Source organism: Dermacentor andersoni, unplaced genomic scaffold (assembly GCF_023375885.2).
Source record: "Dermacentor andersoni unplaced genomic scaffold, qqDerAnde1_hic_scaffold ctg00000033.1, whole genome shotgun sequence".
NCBI lineage: Eukaryota > Metazoa > Arthropoda > Arachnida > Ixodida > Ixodidae > Dermacentor > Dermacentor andersoni.
The window spans coordinates 1,416,397-1,443,898 of record NW_027314755.1 but is presented as its reverse complement, the minus strand read 5'-3'; the positions used below and the strand labels follow the sequence as shown (position 1 = coordinate 1,443,898).

Here is a 27,502-nt window from a genome sequence, read left to right as displayed (position 1 = left end):
CGATGTGGCTTCTGTTAGAGATTTCGCGACGGCCTTGGCCAAAGTTTAAGAGTCGGTCTGGCGTAAAGCTCTTGCCTCAAACCGCGCATGACGAAGCACACTTTCTTCGCGGACATGTTCGGGTCGGCGTGAATAACATACCGGTCATATCTTCCGTGAAGATTGCAATGTGCTCTTTCGGTAGCTGCACACAGGTTTATAGCACAGTTTTGACCGGCTCCTTGCGCACGGCCCTCGTGAATGCTTATAGGAAGCCCCTGCAAAACAGCTCCCACGCTGGTACCCTGCACCCTCGCTTTTCAAACCACGTCCTAGCAGTGTCTTTCATAGAAAAATAGTCCTGACACAGCTTTCAATTCTTACACGTGGCGATTCCTGCGTAGATTTCCAGCCAGCTTTCCGGGTCTTAATCGACGATCTCTGGAAGAACGGCGGCTCCATTGGCTGTTATAACGCGATCATTGCTGGCGACACAAGGATTGTCATTGGGACTGCTGACTGGGCCATAATCTTCCTAGTTTTCTTGATCTGGCGACCGTACTCGGTCGGTAGTCCTTGGTTGCGCCAAGCTCGGTGGCCGTTGACAATACTTACCTTGTTGTCATGGTTTGCAGGCTGTATCCGGTCACAACGAAACACCTCGACGAGAAGCCACGTTGTAGCGACGCTGAACAATACACTAGCAAGAACCGTGAGTCACGAATCTAACTCTTTATTCGTGGACGGGAAAGCACAAAACGATTTGCACTCGCGCAGATAGTTCCGTGAGTATGCGCCGATCGTCCAATAAGTGATAGGCGGTAACCATCATGGGATATTCATGCATGTTTCATTGAAGATTCTAGCATAATCGTTGGTTCTTGCATGCCTTTAAGGATGCACAATTTTATTCGCATTGCGCATGCAATTTGACTACAAAAGATTCGACTGCAGCATTGAAAAAATGTATAATCGGTGAGAAAGATGGACAATGTTCTGATACACCGGTGATTTGCCGGTGAAACGCGTTCAGATAAAAAATATATTCAAGATAGCGTGTAAACGTATGTGAAAACACACTTGTCGAACCTTCATTCGTATTGCACAGAGAGCTTTGTCACATCAGACTAAAAAAGAATCCACGGCTGCAATCAGACAGCAGTGCCAGTCAAAACAGACGTCTTCCGAGTGGATAAGAAACAGTCGCTTAAACTTCAAAGATTCCTCCACAACAGAACATGACTAATTAAAATTTTCTAGTGGGAAACCGTATCATATTGTGAACATCTAAATAATTTGAATGTAATACAGTGACTGCCATCATCAGCTTAGTTTATGGTATAGAATAAACATTTGCGGTATGAATACACGCCCCAAAGAAAGAACAAAATTTCGAGGGAATAATTTTCATACGCGCACAATTTTGCTGTACCTTCTCGTAAAAGCATCTACAAGTGCTGCCTCTCGAAGGTAACTTGGCCTTTCGACCTCGAATAATGGCAGAAATTACTTTTGATTGACAAGAGCACAGTAACTCCTTTCTCAAATGCTTCCTAATCAGAGATATTCCATTCTGTTTACTAAAATAACTAGGAATATGGTTCAAAAAAGCTTGTTTGCTGGTACACTGTCAAAGCACCTGCACAATAGTTTCCCTAACTGAATGTGGAGTCTAAGATCTTTTGTGGACATTTAACCCATCTAGTTACAGAAAACAAAAACATGCAGCCCATTAGGGTTTGTCTTCAAATCACTGATAAAAACGTTCACCAACAACGCAGTTGATGGAACAGTGAGCGCTGGCCAGCACCGGCATTATTTTTCGACATTGAAACACCCTGGCGACGACCTCTTGCAACGTAATTTCAAAAAGCCAGACAGCATTGTTCACATCTTGCATTCTTTCTGGCACACGTGCCTATCGCGTGTTTCTTTGTCTGCAAAACGACATCCGCACTGCTTACACTTATACGGTGTTTGATCCACGTGCTTTGTTCGGTGGTGACGACAGATATATTAATTATTCTGAAAGGATCGATCAAAGATTTCTCCTACGAAAGCGTCGTTTCCACATTCCGAGTCTACATGTCTCTCGAGATCATATTCGTTTTTGAATGACTTAGCACATTTTTGGCATACGCAACGTTTCTCCTCTTCGTGAGTCTGCTCATGTTTAAGGAGATTCGCCACCCGCGTGAATGATTTACCGCATGTTTTACAAATGTACGCTTTCTCACCTGTGTGCGTGAGCTTGTGGCTATCTAGATGAGTAGCCCGTCGGAACGCTTTATCACATGTTTCGCATTTGTAGGGTCTTTCGTCTGTGTGTGTGCGGTAATGTTCAGCTAGATGACCAGCCCGGTGGAACAGTTTATCACAGGTTAGGCATTTGTGTTTTCTGCTAGTAGGGTTGTGGCCATGATCTACAGACTTAGACACCTTCACAGACGACTGATCACATGCTTTGCAGAAGTGGGCTGTGTCGACCGTGTGTTCGTTAGCGTGCCCCTGTGAGGCGCCCCGTCTGCTCGAAGCATTGCCGCAGATAGCGCACAACTCTTGCTGTTTCCTTCCTCCTGTTGCAGTAGAGTTCCTGCAAGTAGACGGACAAAGGAGCTCAATATGGATGACTTGTTATGGGAGGATAAAAACACTTCTTGCCAATCGAGAGATTGACAAACTAAAACGCGCGCTAATGGTAAGGAGACTTCCTGAACCTGAGCGCTAACTTGCTGTATTTAATCTTGGCGATCGATTAGGGATCAAGTTAAACACAAATTCAACACTGCCGCTTTTTATGGTGCGTGTGGCTAAACTTGAAAATAAGAACGATCTCAGTTGGAGTGGGACGAAATACGAAAACCACACTTTAATTATTGCAATATGTATATCCTAAATAAAACAGGTACGTGTAAGAAGAAATGGCTATCAGTGATGGTTTGGTAAGGAGCTTAGCAAGTCTAAATGTTGAAAATACACGTGCGTCTTCGACACGCTCAGATGGAATATTCAGTGAAAAGAATAGACTGCTTTGCATCAGCTAAGATACGTCTACGTTTTCAGGACATCTTGTATGTTAAGAAGAGTGGCAAAAAGTTCGACAGCATGTTACGCTTCTGTAACAAGTGAAGGCGAAAGCTTGCGGCACTCGTGGTGATGCAGTTATGCGATCGGACGGTCAGACTTCTCTCAAAACAGAACCAGTCACTGTGGCATATGACGCTGTATGTCGTCCTCATCAACGACACACGCGGGAAGCTAATGCGGTACCTAAAGGTTCTATCGTTGTTTCTCTCATTCTTTTTTTTCTTTTCTTAAGCAGTCATGGTTGCTTAGTAGCTATGGTGTTGGGCTGCTAAGCACGAGGTCGCGGGATCGAATCCCGGCCACGGTGGCTTCTTTTCGATGGGGGCGAATGCGAACACCCGTGAATTTATATTTAGGTGCACATTAAAGAAACCCAGGTGCTCTAAATTTCTGGACTCCTCCACTACGGCGTGCCTCATATTCAGAAAGTGGTGTTGCAGGTAAAACCATATAATTTAATTTTCCTTCCTTCCTTCGTTTCATTTCTCATTTATTATTCAGCCATTACATATTTGCTTGATTACGCAGGTGAGCCTCATCATGATACCTTTTGCGTCTCTGGACTAGCGCCGCTTTTTCCGGGTATATATCTACCCAGCTTCCATGTCAGGCTTTTGTCGGGGTCGTTCCTCAATTGATAGCCCCAATGATGTAACAACGTTTGTGCAACGCGAGAAAAGCCGTTAGCGATATCAGTTGCGCTCTTTGTCGACGTGAAATGCACATATGACAACGTTGCACATGAGGCCGTCATCAACTCTCTGGAGAAAGGCGCCTATGACAACGTTGCACATGAGGCCGTCATCAACTCCCTGGAGACTATTGGAATCGGCGGCCGCATGTTTTGCTGGTTATCTGACCATGTAACTCGCCGGTAGTTATTTGTGCAAATAGAAGGTAGCCCCAAAGCTGAATATTAACCTAATACGAGGTGCTTCATGGAGGAGTAATCAGCCCCGCGTTGTTAAATGTGACACTCATTGGGCTAGCTGAAATTGTACCAAAACAATGTACATCTCGATATACGCAGATATCTGTGATTGGATTACTGCGGTAACTCGCCTTCAGGTTCACGTGCGATCGCAGCGGGCAGCAACTTTGACATCAGCATACCGTCAAACACAAGGCTTGACTTCGTCGACATAAAAATGTGAATTGATTTCTACACACATAAACCTATGACACCACACCCAGTGTCCATTAATGGACACACTATCACCTATGGAAATACCCATCGATTCTTGGGTGTAATAATGTACCGAACCATTTCCCGGAGCCCTCATTGCACGTACCTGAGAAAAAGCTGTTGTCGATTGATCAGGGTCTGAGATTCATATGCGGGAAAACATGGGGCACATCTGCAAGCTCCATCCTTCAGCTGAACAGAGTTCTAATAAAAAGCTATTTACACCACAGCCTTCCAGTGTGGGCAGTACGTGCAAGTCGATTTCGCTCATTGTAGAGTTTACAGGGCCAAGCATTCCTCGCTGTGCATCAACAGCTGCAACAATCGTGCTCGCCAAAGATCATTATATTCAAACATACGTTGCTGTGGATTGTCTCAGGATGCATATCCGCCATCTTTCCTGCGTCCCTGATCATCAGTTGGCGTTCTTGCCATCGCAGAGACCGCGTGTAACCTTTTCTGAAGTTATAATCAGCCATACTGATTGTCTTTCATTAGGATACATACCAGCAGCAAGGATTTCATTGCCATTATGGTGTCTCCAACAGCTTCGGGGTGCGTCTAAGTATTACGGATGGGAAAAACAAAGCCAATCACCCAACAACAGCTCTGAAACAGATCACGCTGCTATAAGTCAATGAGACATACGGGTCACGAATACACACCTATAGTGATGGTTCGGTCTGACCTACCACCTCTTCATTTGTCGTTGGCATTCCGGCTACGAAAACAGTCCACATGACAAACAGTCCCACATGACAACATCAACGGCAGCAGAGCTTGCGGCCCTGCCTGTTGCCGTCAAATATCTCCTGCAACAGACACCTTAGAAATGGGTCATCTTTTGCGACTCTAAGGCAGCACTTCAGTGCATTTTGCCATATATCATAGGACTCATGAGCAGCTGACATATGAAATAAGAGAACATCACCATGAAATGATCGCTACAGGACATGAAATTATATTCCAGTGGTTACCTGGACATACCGGCACTGCTGGTAATTACCTTGCTGAGGCAGCCAATCTGGATGCCCGACCAGTTCCAATCCCCTTATCAAGAACCGACGCTTGAAGAATGCTTCATATTGTGGCTAAAGCTATGACACACAAATACTGGTCTTCTCCCAACCTCCCGAAGTGTCATATTCATCGGCTGGATCCACCCTTAAAGCTACAAGTGCCATCAAAAATTTCGCGTATTGAGGCGACAGTATTGTGCCGTCTCTGGCTCGGGGTGGCATTAACTAAGGCATACTCGTACCGCATTGGAATGGCGGATACGCTCACGTGCAAGTCTTGCGGAACCACAGATACGATCGAACAGATCTGATGCATCTCTCCCCAATACGACGCCGAGCGCAAAGTTCTCCGGGCAGCACTAAGCCAGCTGGACTCCAGACCATTTTCAGTAATGAAGATCCTTGGACCCTGGACGTTCGCATTTATGGGACACAAAGCTACGAAAGTGCTCTTGAAATACCTCAAGTCTGCAGGCCTTGTGAACCGTGTGTAGACTGTGAGAAGCTACCACTGTGCGCCAAACTGTGCTCTCTCCATCCCTATATCCCCTTTCAGCAGGGCAGGGTAGCAAACCAGACGTGCCTTTTCGCAGGGCAGGGTAGCAAACCAGACGTGCTTGTTGTTAACATCCTTGCCTTTTATTTCTCTGTTTTAAAATATTGCGCGAAAGTCCACCAGTGTGCCCATTAGCTCCGCATGATTAACTGAACCACTGAAGCAATCGAGAACGCGCGCATGCGCAGAGCGTAGCCCAGAGCAAGTGTCTTCGGTTAGACTTTCCTGCTATGAAAATCCTCCCCCTACACCTCCTACTGCGTTATCTGTTCCCGTCTTTTAATTTCTGTGCGAAGTCTTACAGATAATTACTTGAAGCTACATGTATAGTTGTGGAATGTCTTCGCACAGGCGAAATCGAGACAAGCACATTGACGTCTGTATTCGTTGAGCATTAATTACGTTTTTTGTCTCTTCATCCTTCTAGAAGCTTTGCGTCAGTCAGTTCAATAACGTCATCTTCTGATGTGACACTTCGAAAAGCTTTCATTGTGTCTTGTTTCGTTACAGTCGATAGAATGTCCAAGAATGAGGGTACGTTGGATGGCTTTCTGTACAGATTCTTGTCGCGCAGTTCCAACAGGATGTCACCGCTAGCCGTCTTCGTGATCTTATACTGTGGCCCTAGAGAGCCTAATGCGTTTTACTAGAAGAAATTGGAAATCATTCTGGCAGTATTTTCCTTCAAGTAACTGTGCATTACATGATGTCTGGAAAAGCTTTTCTTTTTCGCTGCCAAAGAACCGCAAAACATCATCGATCAGCCCTGTATTGTTTGGGTGAGAGGAAAGTAAATGGCTCAGCCATAGATGTATGCCTGTTTTCTGCTGATATATCAGTTACCCACCACGGAGCCCAACAAGTGGTCGCGAAAGGACGATGATATTTGTGCGCCAGTCCTACAGCTGTGCTACAACCCAATATGTGTAACCAAGGGCGTTTACGATCGGCAAAACGAGAACGAGGTGAAAGCAGGAGCCAACGTTTCGAGAAGTGAACTTGTATTCTTCTAGACGACATATGTTTTCCTCGCCACAGTATATAGAAGTGGCGTTCTTCTAAAGGGGAGAGGGCGTAAGGAGGGTGGGCACGGCAACGAGAGAAGGTGTGTCAGCGTGTCAAATTACGAATAAAGCAGTGCAGTGGACAAAGCCAGGGACACGGCCATCTGACAATCATGCGTCAACGCCCGTATGTCAGCCGGCGTGTCAACGGCGTGCACAGCAGCCCTCTATATCCTGTTTGACTAGTGGTCGTAGGCTATCCTGTCTCTGGAAGAGATAACTGAAGGAGCGGCAGAAACCGGTGCTCGTAAAAAAAGAAAAACAATATACTGAAATGGTACAAATAAATAGAGGCAAAAAACAGGAAGGAAAAAAGGTAAGAAAAAAAAAGAGAAAAACAAGCAAGGAAACGCTAAGAAACCAAACTAAGTGTTGTTGCCTATAGCTTGAAATTTAGCATATCGAATATGTAAAGCTCCCTTTGAAACGTTTATGCCTATTAGTTTCAATGTCTTGAACATATGGATAGGGTATGATTCGCTGTAATTTCTTTCTCGTTCATAGCGGAAATTTGACTGCAAGATGTACAGTTTAAATTCAAAGTTATGACCTGGTTGGTAATGCTCGGCGACGTCTTTGGGAAGCTTTTTAGCTGTGTCCGCGCGATGTCCACTTAATCTGACGTTCATTGGCTGTCCTGTTTCACCAATATATTTTTTCTTACAGAAGGAAAATTGAAGCATATAATTCACATGCGTACTTGTACAATTGAAGCTACATTTGACTTCGTGTGTACAGCTATTTGTGGTGCTAATAATTTAATGTCACTTTGAAGGTGCCTTGAGGTGTTGCTCCTGGGGCGACAAATGCTTTCATTACGGCGGAATACTGTTGGCTGACTTTTGCGTGCACTAACATGTGTTTAATGTTCCTGTTGCGGCGATAGGTACATTAGGTACATTCGGGAATGCGTTTCTTAGACGCTTGTTACTTGATAATGTTGGGTGACAGTTTCGTAGGAGGTTCTTTATGTTTGGAAGGGCATGGGAATATCTTGATATAAAGGTCGGTGGTCGGTAAGATTCAGGTGTAGGCTGTTACTTCGCCAATTCCGACTGTCTGTCCAATCTTGACGCGACCTCATAAGCTCTATCGAGAGAAACTTGGGGATAGTCGCTTTCTGCTAGCGTTTTAAGGTCATTTAGGTGGTAGATATAATCGTAGTCTTTGCTGAAAATACTTCGTATTCGTTTCGCTTGTCCGACAAACATTCCTTGCTTGCAGTGTCGCGGATGATGACTGTTGTCTCAATATTGCTGGCTATCTGTAGGCTTCAGGTAAAGTGTCGTTCTCAGCTTTCCTTTTTCTATGTAGACCACCGTGTCCAGGAAGTTGACCTGAGTACGAGAGGGCTGAACAGTAAATTTATTGCTCGGGTGAAAGCAATTGAAATGGCTCATTAAGTCAGTTAACGTGATTGTGCCTTGTTCCCATATTATAAATATGTCGTGAATGTAACGGAGGTAAGTGTGGGGTTTCAAAGGGTAGAATTTCAACAAGTCTGCTTCAAGCTGTCACATGAAAATGTTCGCATACGTGAGAGCGAATGGTGCCCCCATGCTAGCGCCGAAAGTTCGCAGGTAGTGAATAGAATCGATTTCGAAAAAGTTGATCGTGAGAACTAACCTAAGCAGCGACAGGTAAACTTTAGGAGCGCGCGCTTGGGGATTGATTGCGAGGGATTTAGAAAACAGCTTCGATTCCTTCAGTCATAGGTATATTGGTGTAAAAGGCAGAAACATCCGAAGTAACTTGAATAGCGTGGTCGGACAGAATTTGGTTGGCGTCGGTGCCGCCAATAATTCGAAGAAAGTGTGGCGTGTCTTGAACAAAAGATGGGAGGGTGGTGGCTATGTTTGACAGGTGGTGACTTAAGAACTTACTGGCTCAGTTGGTGTGTTGTTATTAGACACAATAGGCAGACCTGGGATTTCTGCTATAAATATTTTTTCGACTGGATATTTATGTATTTTAGGGAGGAGATAAAAGCGGTCTGCTTTTTTGTTCTTGGGCATCATGAAGCGATATTCAGATTGCGTGATTAGTTCCCTGGATATGAGCTCCGCTATTTTGTTTAACACAGTATTGCTGTAATCTGAAGTTGGGTTAGAGTCACGTTTTGTGTAATGGGTGGGGTTGCTCAGTGGTTGGGCGCCACATTATTGTACTTTTCTATAGACCAGATTACAATACCGCCGCCTTTGTCTGCTGGCTTTATTACAAAAACATTCCTTTTCACAAGTTCTTTAAGGATTTGGTGTTGATCGTGGGACAAATTTTTGCGTTTCCGGTAATGCCGCGGTGACGAGACCCAAGGTTAGTAACCCTTGATGGCTAAAAAGCTGGAAGTTACGAAAAGTGAATAGAAAACAGGAAAGATGTAAAATGTGCGTGAAAGAAAGCGTTGCAGAGGACCGACAGTAAAACGTGATCACTGCTGTCGCTCAGATGTGTCGGTCCGGGGCTGCTGTCTATTTGAAGCGGAGGCAAATAGGTGTGTTGCTTCCACCAAAGCGCCATGCCGGTCCAAACATCCGGCATTGGCTCCAATCTCAGGCTACCCTTTTCTCTGAACTCAGCGAAGCCGCGCACCGCTAATGGCGGGAGGGTTCAACCCACATCTGCTCGGTTTCGTGGTGTCGCAACACACCGAACGCATGCTGACGCAAACGCCCCCGAGAGGCAGCGTGCTATGAGCAACAGCCGAGATATTGCACTTTCAGGCATCCGCGCATTTTTTTCTTAAGTAAATGACATAAATTGAAAATACAATTCCTTCAATACCTATATTATCACATTTCTTTAAATGCCACTCACTTCCCCAAAGTTGATGCTATGTTTGCAGAGCAAGGCGGTTTCTCAGTTCGCATGTACTACCTAGGTAGTAGAGCCTCAGCTGAAGGTTTCCGATTACGCGAGCGCCATATTGTCTGAACAGTAGCTGACATCTGGCATTTCCAATATCAGAACTTGAATCACTCGCAAAATTTGCAAGTGCGAGCATATTTTTTCCTGGAATTTAGTAATAATGGCATTCTTAGAAAAATTTGTCTCACCTAGGGTCGCTTCGCGAAATTCCCGATGCTTCTTCCATGCCAACGTAGCTTTCACTAGCAACTGCTTCGTCGCCGCCCCTGCTGTTGACCGGAATCGTGTAACCGGAGCTTCCACTTTCTGGCTTGTCTGGTTGTCCTGAAATCAGAGGTGCCGATTCCTCACTGCGCGACATTCTGGGCTAGGAACGCGCGAGAAGCGAGAAGCTTTCGTAGTTTATTGATGCCAAGAAACCCCAACACCCCTGATGCCGTCTGAAGTGCCTCTTCATGCAAGCAGGAAGCCACAAGGTGATGTCACGACGAAGACATGTATGCGTTTTGGGAGTTTATTGTTTATTTACCGGCTTTTTTTGTCTAGACAAGGGCTTGGATGATTTTGCAATGCCCCATTTTTGCTTTGTCGCTTCTTGTGGCGTTGTGACTGTGGATATGCGCTCTGATTGGCTACTCTGTGATAGATGTCATATGCATGGACCATTCGGTACAAGCAGGTTCGCTACTGTTATTGAAAAATGTCATGGCGGAATAGATTTTATCGACGGGGTTTTTTATCCGAATTTATTTTATACGAATGGCTGGTTTTGGTCTCTAAATGCCAAAGGTTTTCCGACAATTATTGGCTGTCATTTAGGTACAGGTGAAAAAATCAAAGTGCACTCTGCATCTTTTAAATTCTAAATCGCTTGATCGAAATTGCACTCTTGACAATTCAGTTGATCCCGAAAGGCGGTGAAAGGTTCGTAAGAGAAAATTGTCATCCGCCTAGACAAGGAAAATTCGTGCTTATCCGGCATGCTGTAAAAAGAAAAAAAAACATTCATTTACTGCAAAGCTCTTATTCTGAGAAACCCACGGGGGTTCTCTATGATTCTATAGACATTCGTGGAATGGGCGGAAGCAAACAATTTTTTGTTTGGAAATTTCACCTTAGCTTCGGATAGCTGATCATGTCAAGTGCGGATCCAGGGTAGCATCCAGATTTGTAAAACAGGTTTTATCTCTACAAAAAAAAAAAAAAAACGAGCGCAACTTGCACTACTGGTGCAAGGCTGTAATCAACAGCGGGGCTTTTGATCACCGAGCTTTTACGTACCTTGTCTAGGTTTATAGGCTCTACGAGGTTAAGCGAGGTTTTGCTAGTTGTTGGTATGCTCGGCTAAGTCGTTTCTAGTGAAGAACGTACACGATAGCGCAGTGGAACATTCCGACACATTTGAGCCAGAGCAATCACTTTACTCTGACTGGTGATTATTTAGAATACCTTTATCAATGATACATAACAATATGAACCTGACATATTGCAGACTGTATGACAACGTGACATTGGTAACGCCTAGTCACAAATCACATATTAGAACTGACGGACAAATAGACAAAGAAAATGCAAGTTCGAGCTTGCTGTTACCTGTGCCACTTGAAGATTGCTCAGATCGGTAAGGAAAGGTCAAAGGTTAATTACAGGCTATTTTAATAATTCGCAAATGTGCTCACATTATTAGCGATGGTTCGATGCAGATGGAATCACGAACATGGTTTGTTTTTTTTTACTCTGAATTTTTTCGTTCTTGCTAAAATATCCTTTCGAAATTTTCGAGTACATTTACTCGTAAAAGCATATTTTCGATTTTCCTTTGGCTAAAATCAATTAGGCCGATCCGTACATTCTACATCACCTCTACCTGGAGCCCATTCAGTTCTCCCATACATACCGCAAGAAAGAAACTTAGATGAGAAAGTTCCACAAAATAGGCCAAATGATTTGTTGATTTGAATTCAGTGACATGTACGATCTCCCAGCTAAACGCAACCAATGTTTTCAAAACCAGGGAGTGTGCTAGGTGTGAAAGCACTGAGTTAGTTTCAAACCCATAGCTCGCTGGGTCATTTTTAAATCAGCGGTTGCTTTTAGCTGGCACACCCTGCATTTAAAACTTAGAGAATGTTTTGTTTCACTCGAGATTCGCGACTCACAATTACATGGTGCCAAACAGACGAACACAAATAATATGCCTGGCTCGCCAAGTTCCACTGGCTTTAAATGAAACGCGAACAGTGGAGCGCGTGGTCTAATAACAGAAGGTATGTTTCAGTGATCACGATTGAAAGGCGCAGGCAACCAGTTTGACAGCACTGCGGGAGGACACTCCCCCTATACTGCGATATTGTTGTTTATGTTCTGTTTCTCATATCTGATAGCGCGAAAGAAAAAAATGAAAGAAAACAGGACCTAGATTATTGAAGTATAGAACGAGTATGAGCCGACTTCGGTGACACCGTATGCGATGCAGGCGTCAAACGAAACGTTTACGCCTCCATCATTGCCATGTCCTCATATTTTTTTCTCGCATTCAAATAACAGATACCCATAACATGGAAGGAAGTCGCGCAGTATAGGGGGAGCATCATCGTGCAGCGTCTCAAACCCGACGTGGCACCATGCCAATGGTAATGACAACGCGCGGAAAGTACGTTCAGTTACGCACCCTGTGGATCGCGTCTTTTATTATTTTTTTTTGACGCCAACAGTACATACCCTGTCGTAAGTCGTCTTCGTTAGCGTCTGTTATTTCGCCGTTACGTTGAGTAATTACCACTATCTTCCAGCACATTTCTTTTTATGTACCGTCGAAGGTCAGGACAAGAAGCGCCACCCCATTGAATTTATCATGTAGTTATCCACTTCAATACAGATCCCCCCCAAAAGGTACTGCAACTAATGGCAAATGATTAAGAGCCTTACTACGGTTGATATTTTTTCTTGCAACGTCGACACGATATCTCTAATCGCACACTGCGACTACCTGCTTCTCAGGCATTACTAACGCTTTTTACATATCCAGAAAAAGGTCTTGTGAAACATGTTGCATTCTGGCTCTCATTTTTCGCCCTACTCTCCTAAATGCAACTATCGCTTTCTTATCCCCGTCAAATGTGCGAAAGGGATTGCTCGCAGATAATCGGTGAACCGTCCTGGAGACTAGTAGGGAATCGCACACGGACGAGAAGCTTTATGGGCGCAGTGATTAACCTGTCTAATTCCGAGAGTCAACAGTTCAATGCTGTCAGTAAGAAGCCATCCAGAATGTACAGCGTAGATTGGCCTCGTAGACTGTGTGTAGATTGGCTGTAGATACGGAAGCAGGCGTCAGATTACTCCATAGCCTGCAACGCGGGGCGTATGCATACCAGTGCCTGAAATCCTACCTACACCTACCGCAGACGGTGGATGTGCTATGAGCCGGGTGGTACTGCCTCCTCGGTGAGTCAACCAAGGTGGTCTCAGGAATTCTAGAACAAAGGAGAGATATCCGTGTGAACACTGAGGCCCCGGGTGGTTAATACTCGTAGAAGACATTGTCTTCTACGACACCTTTGGGCAAGGGAACGCAACTTACAAGGACAAGTCCGTTTGACGAAACGCTTGCTTCCAGAATCCTTCAGGCATACCCAAATGTTGCTCTGAGGCAGTTTACAACGAAGTATGAGATCAAAATTAAAAATATCTTGCGCCACTATAGACGGAGTCTTCGCCGAAGGGCGTAAGTAATACACCTATCGCATGACATTAGAACAATTAACAAAAGTAAGGCTCGCAGTATTATAGACACTGTATATTTGAGTAATAACCAGTATATTAAAAAAGCAGTTGTTGTACGACGTGTCTAGTCACAGGCGTCAAACTTATCCTGATGGCCTCGAATACCCGCGGTCACAACGATGGCCTGATGGGGAGTATAGGCAAAGGAGACTAGAGCTGCTTGTCCCGAAGCGGTTGTTCCCGAGTGTGGCTCCATATTACAAGCGATTTCCCAAGCACACATCAGGCCACCTACAACACTGGGTGAGCTAGAAGCCAGTGTGTGCCAAGGTGTTCTCTGCTCACCGTCTCTTGGTCAGCCTCCCACCCGCAGAAGTTCACGTGACTTCCGGGAGCTGCTTGGGCAACACATGTGTCGTGACAATCATAAAGTGTCCCTATCATAAAGTTTCTCAAATCACCTACTGGGAAATCTGGCTCCACCACCTATGCAAGTTTCCTAACGGGTGGTCTGCTGCTTTGAGAATGCCGGGATGTGGGAATCCGAGACGTGGCATGGCCTGAAACATGGTGATGGCGTCACATACAACAAGTTCTTAAAATAAATATTTGTAAAATGTTTTCATTGATCGGCATTACATACTTCCATAAAGTTTACTTAAGTGCAGTACATAAACATACGCTAACAAGCTGTTGCAGTGCTTAACCCATTAGAGACCAGCGTGACCATATGGTCACGTTAGTCTGCACAGTGGATTTCAATTAATTAAGATTAACAAAACGGCCCCAAAATCACATTTGACGTGCCGTTTGACAGATTAGAGTTCCCTTTATGGATACGAAGTGGCAGCAGCTGTCAGTCGTTTTGTGGGATCCCCTCGCAAAGGCGGGAATAAGTGTTGCTCTGCGAGTAGCGTTGCCATGCGTCGCTCCAAGGGGTAAGTGCGTTTTTTTTTTACTACTTGTTTAGGGAATAGTCAGATATCCTTACCTCCGTATTGCTCTTTGAATATGTGACCTTCGGTGACCATTTGTGAAAGAGTAATGTTTATTTATCCATGAACGAGCGTGTTGTCTTGCGTGTTGCCATATGGTCACGCTGGGCCTTTAGGCTACCTAAATTTTTTTTTTAAACTGTATTCTCATCTCGTGCACGGCTGATGGCGCGTTCTCGCTGTGGTTATTTCTTATTTTATTGTCTGAATAGGTTGATGTTGGAAGAAACAGCGAAGATAGTCGTAGAGGAACATGACGATGTGCCAGTGATCTATGTCGAGCCGCCAGAGGGTAGCACCTATTCGGATGAAAACTTGGCCGATGAAGACTCAGGTGGGCTCATTGACAATCTAAGCAGCTGGCAGCTATCAGCCGGCGCTGAAACTGTTTTGTCTGACGGACGCCGCATTGGTGGATGCGACTCGGACGATTACGACCCCGGCGAGCAAGGTGACGGAATATCACAGGTTTCTTCTTCTGTAGTTGATGCGGCCATTCCTGCAAAATTATCCACTGCTTCTACGTGGACGAAGGGTGATCTCCAGATAAGCCTTGGCATATTTCCCGACGCAAACTTTGCTGCTTACAGGGATTTGCACCTGTTGAGTTGTTCGATCTTTTTTGAGAAAGCCGTCGTGGAGCTGCTAGTCGAACAAACAAGAAAGTATGTGGCATTTTTGAATGTGCCCGATCCGGAGGTTACCAAAGAAGGATTAAGTTTTCTTGGAGTGCTGGTTTTGTCCGGCTATAACCTCTTGCCAGGGAAAAAGTGCTATTAGGACAGCGTCCCGGATATTCGCAACACGATGGCCTACAATGCTATGCGAAGGAATCGCTTCGTTCAGATAATACGATTCCAGCTCTGTTCCAAATGCAAGCCTAGCATTTAGTGACAAGTTGGCAAAGTTGCGTCCATTGATGACACTATTGAATGCAAGGTTTCTGGAGCATTTTCAACCTGTGTGTCACCTGAGCTATGACCAAAGTATGATTGAGCATTATGGTCGTCATGGGTGCACAGTTTATACGTGGAAAGCCTATCCTCTTCGTGTATAAAGTCCTATCCTTCGTGTATAAAGTGTATAAAATGCCAAGAACAGATACCTTGTAAACTTCAATGTGTATCAAGGCAAGCAGGGGAACCCGGAACATATAAAAAACATGAAAATGACTTCGGAAAAGCAGTGGTGCCACTTCTTCAAATAGTGGAAGAACTCGCAGCAGAGACGCACGACCTTCCTTTTTCTATTTTGATAATTTATTCACAAGCATGCAGCTACTCAGCGATATCAAGGTACATGGCTACGAAGACACGGGCACAGTGAAGCAGAACCGTGTTCCCACAGAGTGCCCTATCGCTTGACCAGAATTCGTCAAGCGCCAACCTCGCGGGCACGAAGATCCCGTGCTGAGCGACAATGGAATAATTGTTGTCCGCCGGACGGACAATTCTGTAGTAACGATCGTAAGCACCGTTCACGACGTAGAGCCAATGTCATCTTCAGACAGGTACTCTCGAGTTGAGAAGAAGCGAATCAAGGTGACCTATCCAAACAATGTTGGTAAGTACAAGCTCTAAATCAGGTACGGACCAGACGGATGCAAATGCAGGCGCCTATAGGATTGCAATCCGTGACAAAAAGTGGTGGCGACCGATTTTCACTTGAATTTGTGATGTATCTATCAGCAACGCTTGGGCGGTTATTCGTAGCGCAGGGTTCAAGGTCACGCAGGTGGAATTCCGAAGGCAAATTGCACAAAGCTACCTGATGCGATAGGACAATAAGCCTGGAGGACCTGGTCAACGCAGAATCCCAAAAACTGGTGATGTCCTGACTGGTACGCGGTATGACCAAGTGGCCCACTTTGTTGTACCAATACCTAATGGCAAGAGGTGGAGGTGTGCATGAGATAATTGCACCAGCGCGGGGCACACCCAATGCACAAAGTATGACGTCGGCATGTGTAGTCCATGATTTAAGCCATATCACACTAAATAAGTGCTCGACTATTCGCTATGTATGTTTTTTTGTGATGTTTCATTGCTTGAAATAACTGTTTTTAACTTTGCGTAGTCTAAATATTTTAAGGCAGTTTGTCGTGTGCGTATCATGGCCACGCACTCTTATATCGCCTTCCGTTTCCCTACCACGGTTGCGCTTTAAAACCACGGCGCTGCAATTTTGCTTCAGAGACTTTCCTTTCCTTCCTTTTTCTCCGCCCTTAAACTGGCTCTCTTAACTACTACACGCAGAGACAAAGCAACAGCGCGCGCATGCGATTCCATAGATGAGATGAATATATATATATATATATATATATATATATAGAAAACTATGTCATAGCTCTCGTAGTATAGCCCTCTGGGCCGTTTCCTTTTTTTTTCTTTCGAAAGTAGTCCTATTAGGGTTATTATAATTACACGAAGGTATTTCGCCCTCGTCAGCAGCAGTCCTTGAGATAGTTATTCTGGCGGCTAGCTTCCCACGCTATGCGTGCCGCCATCGCACCTGGTTAAGCTTCTCCTAGACGCTAGAGTTATACTATGTCCGCGCAACCTTGAGCGATCGGAAAGCGCGTTTTCCCCTCTTGGCCGGCGGGGACGGGAAGCTTTGTTCCGGCCGCAAAGCCCTCCACGTCTCAGTAAGGCGCCTGGTGGTGGTCTCGTACGGACGATGCCCTCTCGGTGAGCCCAAATTTCCCCTCATCTCTTAAGAGGTTCAATACTTACAAGCATTTGTCTCGCAAACCATATTTATTTCAAGGAAATTTTCCACGTCTCAATAATTTCTCTCGTCGTATTCGAGTGCTGATTGCCGTGTTATAGTTTGTGCACGAAGCTTTCCCTCAAGTCTGAATATTTTAAGGCAGTTTTCCTAGTCTCTAAAGCCGCTCGAGCTCGCTCTTCTTCTCGGGCTCGGAACTCGGAAGGCTCGGAACAGGAACTGTGGCGCTTGAAAATAGCCTGGGGCCTGACGAACCAACCGACTGAGCTATCTTTCCGGGCAACATCGAAGGGTCACGAGTTCAAATCACCCGTTATGTTCCTTTTTTCCCTCCTTTTTCTTTCTTTTTTTCTTTCTTTTTAATGTCTTTTCCTTTATTTTATCACTGTACGGGAACCCTCCTAAAATAAAAAAAGAAAGATATATATCTTCAATTATGTATGGCCTCACATGTGCAGGTCATAAATACCAGGTTCTCTAGCCGAGTGCCATCCGTGCGGTATAACCGAGCTCAGATTGGTCCACCTTGACTGATCAAATAGGGCACCACTGTATATTAAATGAGGCGTACAATTCCTGCGGGACCCGCCGTGGTTACTCAGTGGCTATGGTGTTAGACTGCTGAGCACGAGTTCACGGGATCGGATCCCGGCGACGGCGGCCGCATTTCAATGAGGGCGAAATGCGAAAACACCCGTGTACTTAGATTTAGGTGCACGTTAAAGAACCCCCGGTGGTCGAAATTTCCGGAGTCCTCCACTACGGCGTGCCTCATAATCAGAAAGTGATTTTGTCACGTAAAATCCCACAATTTAATGTTTAAATTGAACTCCTGCGGGGCCGGTAGAGTATCCGCCTCCCGTGCAAGAGGACCGTGATTCAAATCCCGGGCCGCACAATTCTCCACCGGAAAATACCAGAAAAAACAACAACCGTGTGTTGAGAAAATTGCACAAACAGGCCTGGAGTGCGGCCTGATCCCGGTGACCAGAACTGGTAACGCACTCTCTCACCAGAGCAGGATTGGCCACGCTGGTGCAGTACTTGGCCACAACCTCCTATATGAACACAACAATCAAACCCCAGCCCTCAGTCCGCAGCAGCTGCGAAGCAACTGACCACGGCGGCGGTCAGACCTGCGACGCTGCGGAGGGTGCTAAGAAACCCTGGTTCCGGACAGGCCGCCATTGGAATATCAACCTGGCAACGTTTAACGCTAGAAAGTTATCTAGTGAGGCGAGTCTAGCAGTGCTATTGGAGGAATTAGAGGGCAGTAAATGGGATATAATAGGGCTCAGTGAAGTTAGGAGGCCAAAAGAGGCATATACAGTGCTAAAGAGCGAGCACGTCCTGTGCTATCGTGGCTTAGCACAGAGACGAGAATTAGGAGTCGGATTCCTGATAATTAAGAACATAGCTGCTAACGTGCAGGAATTCTATAGCATTAGCGAGAGGGTGGCAGGTCTTGTTGTGAAACTTAAGAAGAGGCACAAATTGAAGGTAGTACAGGTCTACGCCCCTACATCCAGTCATGAGGACCAGGAAGTCGAATGCTTATATGTAGACGTGGAATCGGAGATGGGTAAAGTCAAAACAATATACACTATACTGATGGGCGACTTCAATGCCAAGGTAGGCAAAAATCAGGCTGGAGACAAGTGAGTGGGGGAATATGGCATAGGCTCTAGGAATAGCAGGGGAGAGTTATTAGTAGAATTTGCAGAACAGAATAATATGCGGATAATGAATACCTTCTTCCGCAAGCGGGTTAGCCGAAAGTGGACGTGGAGGAGCCGAAATGGCGAGACAAGAAATGAAATAGACTTCATACTCTGCGCTAACCCTGGCATCATTCAACATGTGGACGTGCTCGGCAAGGTGCGGGGCAGTGACCATAGGATGGTAAGAACTCGTATTAGCCTAGAGTTGCGGAGGGAACGGAAGAAACTGGTACATCAGAAGCCAATCAATGAGTTAGCAGTAAGAGGGAAACTAGAGGAATTCCGGATCAAGCTACAGGACAGGTAATCGGCTTTAACTCTGGAAGAGGACCTAAGTGTTGAAGCAATGAACGACAATATTATGGGCATCATTATGGAGTGTGCAATAGAAGTCAGTGGTAACTCCGTTAGACAGGATACCAGTAAGCTATCGCAGGAGACGAAAGATCTGATCAAGAAACGCCAATGTATGAAAGCCTCTAACCCTACAGCTAGAATAGAGCTGGCAGAACTTTCTAAGGTAATCAACAAGCGTAAGACAGCGGACATAAGGAACTATAATATGGATAGAATTGAACAGGCTCCCAGGAACGGAGGAAGCCTAAAAGCAGTAAAGAAGAAACTAGGAATAGGCAAGAATCAAATGTGTGCGTTAAGAGACAAAGCCGGCAATATCGTTACTAATATGGATGAGATAGTTCAAGTGGCGTTCTATAGAGATTTATACAGTGCCTGTGGCACCCACGACGATAATGGAAGAGAAAATAGTCTAGAGGAACTTGAAATCCCACAAGTAACACCGGAAGAGGTAAAGAACGCCTTGGGAGCTATGCAAAGGGGGAAGGCAGCTGGAGAGGATCAGGTAACAGCAGATTTGTTGAAGGATGGTGGGAACACTGTCCTAGAAAGGTTGGCCGCCCTATATACACAATGCCTCATGACCTCGAACGTACCGGAATCTTGGAAGAACGCTAACATAATCCTAATCCATAAGAAAGGGGACTCCAAAGACTTGAAAAATTATAGACCGATCAGCTTACTGTCCGTTGCCTACAAAGTATTTACTAAGGTAATCGCAAATAGAATCAGGAATACCTTAGACTTCTGTCAACCAAAGGACCAGGCAGGATTCCGTAAAGGCTACTCAACAATAGACCATATTCACACTATCTATCAGGTGATAGAGAAATGTGCGGAATATAACCAACCCTTATATATAGCCTTCATTGATTACGAAAAAGCATTTGATTCAGTCGAAACCTCAGCAGTCATGAAGGCACTACGGAATCAGGGTGTAGATGAGCCATATGTAAGGATACTGGAAGCTATCTATAGCGGTTCCACAGCCACCGTAATCCTCCACAAAGAAAGCAACAAAATACCAATAAAGAAAGGCGTCAGACAGGGAGATACGATATCTCCAATGCTATTCACAGCATGTTTACAGGAGGTATTCAGAGACCTGGAGTGGGAAGAATTGGGGATAAAAGTTGATGGAGAATACCTTAACTTGCGATTCGCTGATGATATTGCCTTACTTAGTAACTCAGGAGACCAATTGCAATGCATGCTCACTGACCTGGAGACGCAAAGCAGAAGGGTGGGTCTGAAAATTAATCTACAGAAAACTAAAGTAATGTTTAACAGTCTCGGAAGAGAACAGCAGTTTACGATAGGCAGCGAGGCACTGGAAGTGGTCAGGGAATACATCTACTTAGGGCAGGTAGTGGCCACTGATCGGGATGATGAGACTGAAATAACCAGAAGAATAAGAATGGGCTGGGGTGCGTTTGGCAGGCATTCTCAAATCATGAACAGCAGGTTGCCACTATCCCTCAAGAGGAAAGTGTGTAACAGCTGTGTCTTACCAATACTCACCTACGGGGCAGAAACCTGGAGGCTTACGAAAAGGGTTCTGCTGAAATTGAGGACGACGCAACGAGCCATGGAAAGAAGAATGATAGGTGTAACGTTAAGGGATAAGAAATGAGCAGATTGGGTGAGGGAACAAACGCGGGTAAATGACATCTTAGTTGAAATCAAGAAAAAGAAATGGGCATGGGCCGGACATGTAATAAGGAGGGAAGATAACCGATGGTCATTAAGGGTTACGGACTGGATTCCAAGGGAAGGGAAGCGTAGTAGTGGGCGGCAGAAAGTTAGGTGGGCGGATGACATTAAGACGTTTGCAGGGACAACATGGCCACAATTAGTACATGAGCGGGGTAGTTCGAGAAGTATGGGAGAGGCCTTTGCCCTGCAGTGGGCGTAAGCAGGCTGATGATGATGATGATGATGATGATGATCTGGCTGTAGCGTAAGGGCCCAGTGTGACCATATGGTCACGGGCTATATTTCAAAAACTAATTAGGCAAGAGTACTAATTTCTTGCGTGTGAATTATTAGTATAAATGTAAGTTAATATATTAGATTTATTTCAAGATAGGAAGAAAAAAGAGATACCGGTGCCTAATGGGTTAAGCAAATCTCGTCTGTTCTCCAACTTGAGCGACTCGCCGGGGCTATATGTTTTATTATAGTTGTACATTCATGCAGAAGTCCCGATGATTGAAAATTTTTTTGTGTGTTATCAATAAAAACAGCTCTTCACGTGCTCATTTAGTACAAAAAAGGTAACCATCATGCAGGACGAAACTGTACCTGCCAGGCGGGCATTGATGCTGTCCTGGCTCTGCGAGAACGATGCCGATCCTAAATCACCACATCTCGCACTCCCTTGCATGCATGAAAACGGTGCAGCGCGAGTTTATTATATAGGTCAGAACCACTATGGCTCCAGTGTTTGCAAGGTACAAAGAGAACGGGCTTAAGCGCCTACTACGATTTATCTTCCGGAAAAATACTCGATATACAGAAGTGCGAGTACGGGAAAACTCGCCTGCGTATTCGCTTTCAAGAATGAGACATTCCGGGAACGCATGCCCAAAGGTATACGTTCTCTACGATTCCTATCGCAGAGTCGCCTTAAGGCAGTCGAATTTCTTGATGGTGAATAAAAGGACTCTGAATGCTGTAAGCCAACGGGAGAAATGTGTAGAGAATGACGTTAAGAACAAGGAAGCCAATTATTATTCCGTGGCATGCAGCTGCCGCGTATGCCACGGAATTTGACCGCTATAACCCCACTCGTCGACCACTATAACGCACGCCAGAGTGGTCGCCTTCAGATTAATTTCGAACACTCTGCTTACGGACGGCGTACCCATGCTGCATTGCCTCGGTAAACTTGGCATATCCCCGTTTCATATTATGAGCCTTAGTTGAGTATCCTTCCTTCACAATCTTTATATATTCCATAATGGTTCGTGACTAAGCAGGTTACAGACTTGGAAGTGTGCCAAACATTCCAGCGTGTTAACAGGATGGAAAATCGCGCGAGCTTGTGTAGCTTCGTGGTTGCGCCATGGGTTGTGCACACTGCCGTGTGATTTTCCCTCCTTACTCTGTCCGTGTCCGGTGGCGCTGTTGCAACGATGAAGCATGTCAAGACAGGCTGCGCCGTCAGAACGCTCAAAACTGCTAATGCAATACATGTTTCAGCCATCAGAGCTAGCCCTCCCAAGGAGAAATTACCGAATAGAGCCATAGTTGTTACACGGATAGCCATCCCTGTTGTCTCTGGGTTGCTTTGCAATGGAAGTTTTCTAAATGTGAACTTACGTGGCGCCGTCTTCAAAATTGGCTGATGCTGCATCCATGCCAGCTCGAATTGTGCTTGGCCTTGCGTTTTCGATGCTGCTGACGCACCCCAGTTCCTGGTAACTCGTCATGCCATTTTCAGCGTCACCTGAATGGCATAAAAGTATAGTAAAGGTGTTCGTTCACCGTAGTGCAAAGGAAATTCATGGGAAATGGATATTCCATTTCCATGCTTATTGTGCAAGGCAAGAAGGTTTCAGTGGTAAAGAAGCTTTACTGTTGTGCTTCCGTACGCGGTGCTTATTCTTTTTGCAACCTTCTTGTATGCATGCAAGAATTTTGTGGAGATGGGAAAGCGGAGCACTATCAAGATTGTGCAGTATTGGATTATTTTGAAGATTAGCATGTTTTATGTCAAACCGCGAGCAGAACACGATAGTGTTCGAAGTGAAAAACGACATGTCGGTCTCTTGTGCGTCGGACTCTGCACCCATTATATTTGCTGTGTTATTCAAAAATAAGCACACTAGATGCCTCACGAAGTTGTTCCTTGTTGTTCATCTCTTACAAGCAGCAGACATAGCCCGTCGCAGAGAACGACAAAGAAAAATTGAAAGGACGCATTTTTGCCGAGAGATTTTAATAGTTTGTTTGACGCATGCCCTTAATTTGTTGGTCAACTAAGACAGATAGGTGTGGGATGCAACGACGTACTCGCCTTTCAGAAAATTTTTCGAAACCCGTTTGTTGACTCCGGTAACTGAACGTCTTAAGCACCGGCTGTAAGCAATGCATCTTTAGGAGCTCATTCCGAACGCCAGCATGGCACTTCTCGCCAATGGTCCTGTGTAGGCCATCAACAGACTATAGGGCAACTGTCAAAATATTGCTGAATGCGTATATGTAATAATCGTATTGCAGACATCACATCAGCTTGCAGAGAAATGCGGAAGTATTAATTCATGGGGCAATGCCACTAAACGGTGCAAGGGAAAGCGTAAACGCGCGTTAAAGGTGCGGACTGTGTGGATAGCGCTGCAAGTATTGCAGCTATGTAAACATCTTCCCTAAACTGCACAGAAATTGCGTGAAATTGAAAAAAAAAATGCAAGAGACCTAAAAGAAAGGTGGAAATTACGGCAGAACCGTCGTCAGCATGACCATCGACGCGACTGAATTGGCATTAAAACTGCAGGAGCCCACCGCAGTGTTGTACACCTCTATTTACAATATTAAGTGGCGGGAAGGGAGTTGGCTAAGAATGTTTATGTCATTGTTCAAGCCCCATACCTGAGTCTCCGCGCCTTCCTACATCACAGAAAAGATTAAACGCGGATTCCCAACCACTGGAACTAAAGATTTGAGTTTCATCATCTTGGACTTCGGAGGAACTACAGTGTGACTGCATAGGCGTAATTTAAGGTACTAACTTTTATTGTCTGGTATTCTAAATTTTATCAGTCGCGCCGTTAAAGTCGCAACGTTCATTAGGCTGGCGAAAGAGATGGCGACCATACTGGCAGAACGAATGATGCTTGATTTATGCAAGGAATGCTAATCGCCTTACAAAAAAGAACATTCAGTATGGAATGCCGTTGTTTCAGCTTGGCGTAGATTTCCTTGTTAACAACTCGTTGCAATTTCGAAGAAGTGGCACCCTCATAGGAAATCATTGTGTACTTAGATTTGTGCTCTGTAAACACAAATATTGTGGCAGAAGTCTCTATATAGACTTGATTTGAGGTATTTGTTAAAGATTTATGGCACCAGAGCGTGAACAACAACCCAGCAATTTTGTGTTTCGTTGCGTCACATTTTCATAAATTTGTGAAGGTTGTTTCTGCTGCGGATGCGACTTGGTATGCTTGGTATGAAAGAACCAAGAGCTCCAATATAAACTGTTTTCGGGTGCCCCATGTTGTATGCGGTAACCGCTGCATTCTGCCGCAGCGGGATATGTCGGCTGCCCGTAACACGCTATGGGTGAGCGAATATCGCACTGTGCCGAAAAAGGGACAGAGCACAGTTACGACCTTCCTGTATAGACATCTGAAGCGCCGTACTAATTGCACATTTTACTGTGAATTCACATCAAAACATTTTCTTTGTCTACTAAGTTTGGTTCACGGGAAACATCAGGATGTGAGCAGGGCAAACCCACTGAGATTCTGCTTGGCAAATAAACTTGTAAAGCAATGGTCAAGTGATGATTCCATTTACGAGTGAATTAGGCATTGCATGAAATGAACAATCTCGGCTTTTGCCATTATCTAGGAGCGTCTTTTACCAGCTGACCGATAAAACAAAATAATAATTGAAAATCTTCTACTGCATTAGTTATGTATGAGTTTGCATATATTCAGATAAACAACAATTTCCCAGTAAGGAGAGTTTTATGCTGGCTCACGCGGAAACCATATTGACGGCGCTGGTCAAGTGCATTCTTATACGCAATAAACGTACCGCTACCACGGTAACCGTAGGCGCCATCTCCTGCGTTTGTTGTCAAATGCCTTCGCAAGTTCCACCGGTGGCAAATGGCCATCGCCTACGTACCTTCGACGCTGTAAGTCCCGTCGGTTATCGGCATGGGCTGTGTGTTCCAAGGGTACTTCCAGGCGTCATCAGGAATGCTGAAATTAATGAAGTATTGATCAGAAAACTACTAGCTGTGACGAAAATGGTTTAATTTATGTTTTAATAAAACAAAGTTCAAAAAAATAAAGTCGGGTTTTGTAAACGCGCTATTTGCAATGGTTTCTTCTCATCAATGACTGCTGTCTGGCATAGGATGAACGGCACACTTTGCTAGAATCCTAACAATAATTTCGAAATAAACTCTTGATGCATGGAACATATTTTTTACCTCAATAAGTCAGAGACAATTATAAGAATGAGAGTGCGCAGATACAATCTGCAATTATTATGCAAATCTGCAATATTATGTTTAAAAGTTCCCATTTGTGCCCGCCTGATGTGATTCGGTATAGCCGTGGTGAAATTGACCTTTTCGAGCCAATTGAAATCACGACTCATAGATCCGGCAGCTATGAGTAATATGTCGCAGTGTAGGTATTATTTAAAGTTATGCGCACAAAAGACTTGCTCTGAAGAATACAACCTGATTTCTGACTTTGGGCCAAGTAATTTCACCACTTGGGAACGAAATGACGAGATCGAATGAAGTAATAATAAACTAGAATGGTGTTCAAAAATATTTGTTTTCGCGGGATCGAATCCCGGCCACGGCGGCCGCATTTCGATGGGGGCGAAATGCGAAACACCCGTGTACTTAGATTTAGGTGCACGTTAAAGAACCACAGGTGGTCGAAATTTCCGGAGTCCTGCACTACGGCGTGCCTCATAATGAGAAAGTGGTTTTGGCACGTAAAACCCCATAATTTTTTTTAATTTTTAAAATATTTGTTTTCAAGCGATGCTAACTTTACTTCTATGTCATTCGCTGGAGCCTACCTCAGCATTCTTTGAAAGATAAAGTTTATTGTGAGAACAGCAAGAAAAGTGTCCTAATAACCATACAATGCTTAGCAAGAAAAAGCTGAAATGCGACGTGCTACTGCATTTGTTCACAAATAGTAAAGGCTATACCGTAGAATACCATGACTTTCCACTTATTCATGGCTGTGCTTTAGGGTCACCCCCCGTTGCATTTATAAAAAAGCGATTTAAACCCAGTAATCTAAACTTCACTTGTCAAAAACAACAAAAACAAAGAAATACCTTCATCGACCAAACAACTCAAAGCGGGAAAAGTATGTTTGTTCTGTAACGCACATTTGTTGCTCTTAAACAACACGTGGAAACGGAACAGCAATCGTTTTAAACCAAGTTGTTGCCATTCATATACAGGTACTGTGTTTTCAAAAAATAAAGCTTTGAGCGGGCAGCACTCAAATCGTGAAATTTTTTTTAAATTGAGAAACGGCTGTATTATTTTTCAATTTGACCAGTTGTCTAGAAAAGATAGTTCGGCACTTAAAGTGTTCACTGCGGTTAAAACTAATTCCGAGGTTTTTCGTGCAAGAGCCACGACCTGATAAAACGCATGCCACATTAGTGGACTGAGGATAAATTTTCACTACCGTAGCTTATGTAACGATCGCAAATGCAATCACCGGCCTTTTTGCAGTGTGCTTTCATCAAAATTTGGCGGTTGCACCTGCAATTGGAGACGGGACTGCCAGATATAATATCCCAAGGCGGGTGTGCAGTGCAATATTCATCAATCATCGAAAAATATTTTCTTCTTTAAGTAGGTTAGATTCATGTCCTGAGAAATATTATCCTGACCGCTAAACTGCTGACTTGCACTGAACATGCCAATATTTTTGCACCAGCCGTGCATCGACGCGTCAAGATCTAAGAAAGCATCCGATTTAAAATTTCAAGTTTGCTGCCAAAAAGACCCGTTTGAGGTGGAAACAGTTGTACAGATATACAAGCCTATTATATAGGTCTTGTTAAAGGGTAACAGTATTGAATGGAAAATTAGCAAGCGCTAAAGCTCACGTGTTGTAGGCGTCCAAAGCAGATGAAGCGCCCGGGGTACCGTCACAGCTTGTGCTTGAAGTTGTCTCGTCCGTCATACTAAACTCAGGAGGCGTGTATTCGTAGCTTCTTTCATCAGCCATGCCCGATGCTTCGATGCCGTGTAACTGGCGTGTATTCAGGTATGCGCAGCGTCGAATCACCGCGCATGCGCACTCAATGCCAAGAAAGAACACTAATAAAACTTTTGTCACTTCAGGATTTCGGTTCAAATGACATCGAACAGCTGGAAAAAACGAGACGTTTGAGTCCGCCACTAGCTTGACGCGACTGTGCAAATTTTCGAATGCTAGCAGAGGCGCCCCGATAAGCCTTGCTATCTTTCCACAGAATGATCTACCCAAA

At 44.7% G+C, this 27,502-nt stretch overlaps 1 protein-coding gene across 1 annotated transcript; it reads right to left on the bottom strand.

The window, feature by feature from the left end:
• Window positions 1-696: 696 nt before the first annotated feature.
• On the bottom strand, window positions 697-27,502 carry LOC129381430 (uncharacterized). The gene is made up of 6 exons (XM_055064292.2): window positions 27,119-27,502; window positions 25,145-25,221; window positions 22,610-22,736; window positions 13,162-13,235; window positions 9,948-10,083; window positions 697-2,572 (listed from the first exon to the last, which is right to left on the bottom strand). The coding sequence occupies exons 1-6, from the start codon at window positions 27,238-27,240 to the stop codon at window positions 1,996-1,998; spliced, it is 1,113 nt and encodes a 370-aa protein (XP_054920267.1). The 5' UTR covers window positions 27,241-27,502; the 3' UTR covers window positions 697-1,995.